This window comes from Austrofundulus limnaeus, unplaced genomic scaffold (assembly GCF_001266775.1).
Source record: "Austrofundulus limnaeus strain Quisiro unplaced genomic scaffold, Austrofundulus_limnaeus-1.0 Scaffold772, whole genome shotgun sequence".
Classification (NCBI taxonomy): domain Eukaryota; kingdom Metazoa; phylum Chordata; class Actinopteri; order Cyprinodontiformes; family Rivulidae; genus Austrofundulus; species Austrofundulus limnaeus.
In genome coordinates, this window is record NW_013953174.1 from 47422 (window position 1) to 52951 (window position 5530).

The 5530-nt window shown below is 36.9% G+C and overlaps 1 protein-coding gene across 1 annotated transcript in view; it reads left to right on the forward strand.

The window, feature by feature from the left end:
* The window catches only part of slc15a2 (solute carrier family 15 member 2), a gene marked incomplete at its 5' end in the record, with an annotated part of 51064 nt that overhangs the window by 34228 nt on the left and 11306 nt on the right, over positions 1 to 5530 (forward strand). The window contains 2 exon segments of the mRNA XM_014028502.1: positions 871 to 1032; positions 4975 to 5021. Coding sequence (XP_013883956.1) covers positions 871 to 1032; positions 4975 to 5021 — 209 coding nt within the window.

Genomic DNA, 5530 nt, shown 5'->3' on the forward strand with positions numbered 1-5530 from the left:
CTGTGAATGTTACATTAAAACATGTTAAAAATTTAATGTGTTGAGATATAATGAAATAATTTCATTTTGAGTATAAATATAACCAGAATATGATGCTGGAATAGTCTTTGCATCCTTCRATTTGAGTTTAGGAAAGTTGTGTAATCCCTTTACTTACAGAATACTTAAAAAACTTAAACTATAAATGAGATAAAGCTAGGATGTTATAAACATCTTATTTTGTGAAAAATACACACGAATTGTTCCTTTAAGAACAGAGGTGTAATTTCTGTCTGATCAACCAACTTGTAAACCTTTTTATGGTGTTCAGAAATAAAAACATATTAAAACATATATTCATATTCACACATAATTTAGGGTTTATTTTTCTGAAAGAATACTACAGAAATAATCTTTAAAACAGCAAGGATAAATGTAATTGTTACATGGTAAATTTCTTTTAGYCTGAGGTTAGTTTGCAGACCTGGTCCTGGTTAGGATTTTAGGTTAATATTTGTTTATTAATTATTTTACTTTATTGTCAGAGAAATAATAAACATGCATTGTAAAAGTAACTGAATGGTTTCCAAGAACACAAAACTTCATAACATCTTTGAATGCAAATACAGTAAATCTAATTAATGAAACATTGATATAAAAGTATGCTGAATTTTTTTTKTAAGTTTTGATAAACAATTTCCCTTTTGTCTCCCCTGTATCTCAGACTTGTCAGTACCATCAGGTRGTGTTATCTTTAGCAGAGTCGATCATTTTGGTCAGATTGATTAGATTTATGAACTAGTCGCTTGTTTTGTCAGTGATGTGTTGCATTTCTTGATTTCTTATGCAGTTATTAAAATGAACATTGACCTCTTGGTTTCTGTGTGTCAGGACCCTCCGCAGTACAAGCTGCTCCATCTCCAGGATTCCAGCAAAGAACTCGATATTGAAGTTACTCTTGGTGCAAAGACAACGTGCCGTCAGACGTTTACACAGGAGAAGGCCTACAGTCTCATCATATACCAAGAAATTAATGACATCAAGTGCAAGTTGGTGAGTGAATGGAGTCACCAAGTATCCTGATAAATGATGCTCAGTCAGATATCATTTTAATCCTAACTCACATACATGCACTCTGACTGGTTTTTAGACTTTTACTGAAACAAAACAGATTGTATTTTTGACATAAATTAGTAAAACCAAACTTTCTTCTTTATCCTGACCTTCAAACTTCAACAAACCCAACGACCAAAGAGCACAGACAAACCAACCAACAAACCAACCAACAACCCAACAAACCAACCAACAAACCAACCAACAAACAAACCAACAAAGCAACCAACGAACAAACAAACCAAGAAACAAACAAACCAACCAACTAACAAACCAACCAACAAACCAACCAACCAACAAACAAACCAACCAACAGAAAAACCAACAAACAAACAAACAAACCAACAAACTAACAAACAAACTAACTAACAAACAAACCAACCAACAAACTAACAAACAAACCAACAAACTAACAAACAAACCAACAAACCAACCAACAAACCAACCAACAAACTAACAAACAAACTAACTAACAAACAAACCAACCAACAAACTAACAAACAAACCAACAAACTAACAAACAAACCAACAAACCAACCAACAAACCAACCAACAAACTAACAAACAAACTAACTAACAAACAAACAAACTAACAAACTAACAAACAAACTAACAAACAAACTAACTAACAAACAAACCAACCAACAAACTAACAAACAAACTAACTAACAAACAAACCAACCAACAAACTAACAAACAAACTAACTAACAAACAAACCAACCAACAAACTAACAAACAAACTAACAAACAAACCAACAAACTAACAAACAAACCAACAAACTAACAAACAAACCAACAAACCAACCAACAAACCAACAAACAAGCAAACAAACAAACCAACAAATCAACAAACAAACCAACAAACCAACAGTCATGAGCCTAATGTATGAATGCTGTGTATGCACAAAAAGATTGCATGCATCAGATACTATATCAAATCCTCCTACACTGGTGCTGAAATGCTCACTTAAAGAGCAGCGACTCATTTCTTTAAATGTCAACTCTTTAATAAATAAGTCTTAAGTTCTTCCAAACYTCAGAGTTCTTCTGTTTATACAGAAATGATGTTATTAAACACAGGTAAAGTTGGTAATGCCTCATCCTCAGAAGTTCTCTGTAGGCAGATCTGTGACCCTTCCTTCGTTTACAATAATAAAGTGTGTAATTGATGGAAAACAAGTGGTGGCTAACATCAGTGGATGAGAGGTGATGAGCAGCTGTCCATGCCTTTAGTCCCACCTTTATGTCTGATAAATATTCCACAGAGGAGTCTGAGTCCAGCGACATCAGGCTTAGTCTGTTCATATTCAGCTGAGGTAGTTAAAAAGTTTCATGGCAGCAGGGGTCTGAGTGTGGACGAGCTCCRTCCTGATTGCCTTAAAGCTCAGGATGTTGTGGGGCTGTCCTGGTTGACRAGCCYCTKCAACATTGCGTGGACATCGGTGGCAGTCCCRCTGGATTGTCAGACTGAGGTGGTGGTTYCCCWCTTCAAAAAGGGGGWCCAGAGGGTGTGCTCCAATAATAAGGGCATCACTCTCCTTAGCCTCCCCGGTAAGGTCTAYTCAAAGGGGCTGCAGAAGAGAGGCCAATCGATGGTCGGATCTCGGATTCTAGAGGACCAATGTGGGTTCCATCCTGGCTGTGGAACACTGGACCAGCTCTTTACCCTCACTAGGATCCTTGTGCGRTCACGGGATTTTGCCCATCCAGACTGTGTTTTATGGGCATGGAGAAGGTATTCGACCGTGTTCCTCGAAATACACTGTGGGCGGTGATTTGTTTATGTCATTGTGGGTCATAATTGGTGCTAGAGTTTGGTTTGCATTGCTGGCAGTAAGTTGGACCCCATTAGGGAGGGAGTTGGACTCTGCTATTTWTTATTATTATTATTTACTCTGATATTTAAGTTTTTCATCATGTGTGCAGGTGTGCTCTGTTCATGGAACAACTTTTCCACTAGTGCCACTTAATGTAGTGTTGGTACGGTTCGGTATGGTTCCAAGCCATTTCCATTAGGCCAGATTCATGGAACCAGCCCTTTTTTTAGTACCTACTTCATTGTGGTTCCAAGCAGCCCCAGCTGACACCAAAATGCGACGTCAGAACACTGTTCATCACTGATTGGCTAGGGGGCGGAGTCACTGGTTGTGTCTAAGCTGCCTTTACAAGAACAACTCAAGGAACCATTTTTTCAATTGTAGCAGTGACATTAGTTGTGATTCCATTCAATTTTAATTCGAAATTTTTGCAAATTTTTAAAATTTCAAAAGTTATTCATCAAATGTGTTTCTGTCTCTCATTTTGCCCATTAATTTTTTTTNGGTACGGTTCGGTATGGTTCCAAGCCATTTCCATTAGGCCAGATTCATGGAACCAGCCCTTTTTTTAGTACCTACTTCATTGTGGTTCCAAGCAGCACCAGCTGACACCAAAATGCGACGTCAGAACACTGTTCATCACTGATTGGCTAGGGGGCGGAGTCACTGGTTGTGTCTAAGCTGCCTTTACAAGAACAACTCAAGGAACCATTTTTTCAATTGTAGCAGTGACATTAGTTGTGATTCCATTCAATTTTAATTCGAAATTTTTGCAAATTTTTAAAATTTCAAAAGTTATTCATCAAATGTGTTTCTGTCTCTCATTTTGCCCATTAATTTTTTTTTTCCAAAAACCTTAAAACCACCTCCACTGACCGCCCAAAACACACCCACTGGAACCGGACTGGAACATCAGTGGAAAACCAACCGGTCCGAACCGTACCTACACCGACCGTTCCGACACTCCACCATGGAAAAGGGGCATTAAAAGTTTTTACACCCCACCTTATTTAGGATAATCACACATGACAGATTTGCATTTATTTGCATATTTAAACTGAGGCGTGTCAGGTGGAGGTGTGCTCAGTTCCATGTTTGTTCAGGGTTCCTACAGTTTAAAGCAAGCTAAATTTAAGACTTTTTAATGCCAAGAGAAATTAAATTTGAGACCAATTTCATAATAAACACAAATGRCAAAAAAATAAAAACTGTCAGAAACTCATGAATCAAAGTATTTTTGGTTGAAGTATTAAAATATTGCTAATAGACCAGTTGTTTTTATCCATATCTGACTACAGCAGAAACATTCTTAGCAGTCAGTTTTAAACTTAATTAAATTTCAGCAAAATGCTCTAACGACCCAAAATTTGTAGTTTTAGGACCCACAGAGGGGTCTTAACCCCAATTTGCTGTAGATGAAACCTTAAAGTGACATAATTTTTGTAAGAAAAGTGAATGCATTTTTGGATAGACAACATTATTAACATATTACAAAACTAATTTCACATTGCTCAGATAAACAGTTGTTGAGATATTTGCATGTGAAGTAACAGGAAGTGATGTCAAAGGGGAATGTCTGCATGTGAATATTTAAAAATATTTTTTAGCAATTATTTTAATATTTGAGATGAATTACAATCATCCTATGTACAATGTGTTAACATTTTTTAGACTTCTGAAAGATTGATTTAAGACATTTTAAGGCTAATTAAGGCCTTATTTTTGGATTGATGAATTCAATGACTTTTAAGACTTTTTAAAAATCTGCAGGAACCCTGTTGTTGATAAATCTGAATATTTTTGTGCGTACACAGTGTTTACGGTTTATCCTCATGCCAATTTTCAGTATGAAAGTTGGACTCTGGCACAGTACATGAGGCTCCTGGTTGTTCCTCCTGGGGTGTGTCGTGTAACAAAGACTCGAACTAGAAGCTGATAACTGAGGAAGTGTTGAAAAATACAAACAAACCTAAAAATCACTACAAACTTAATCATTTTAAGTTTTGAAGAGAATAAAAGAGGATGTTTTACAAGAAACTGACTGTGGATGTTTTTATCATTCAGGTCGAAGACCATATTAATAAAAATGAAGATGGGACCCCCAATGTGAGGTAAAACATATTTATACATAGAATTTTTTTAAAGGGCCAATATTATGTGTTTCTCAGGCATATATTCAAATACTATACCATAATAAAGTATCTATGTCAACTTTAGTTGTTATTAAAATGCTGTTTTTATGTTTAACTAGAAAATAAACTTATCTTCTCATCACTTCCTCTTCTAAACACCTTGAAATTGGCCTCTGTCTCTTTAAGAACCTCCTTCTGCTTCTGTTTTGCCCATTTCATGGGGCTGCTATGATGCAGTTTACTTGGCATCTGAAAATACATTTCCTCAAAGGTATTTTTAATCTGAAAAGAGCTTCACTGAGTGAGAACTAATGTTGAGAGCTCAGCAGACAGTTAGGTTTCACTTTCACTTTCACCCGAGAGCCTGCAGGAGTCATGGGCGGGGTGTGTGGGGAGTGGGGAGGGGTGCGCTCCGCCATGAGGAAGTTCAGCTTAAAGACACGTCCCAGAGGCGTTTTTGGTACCAAAAGGCGTTTCTGGTCCCCACC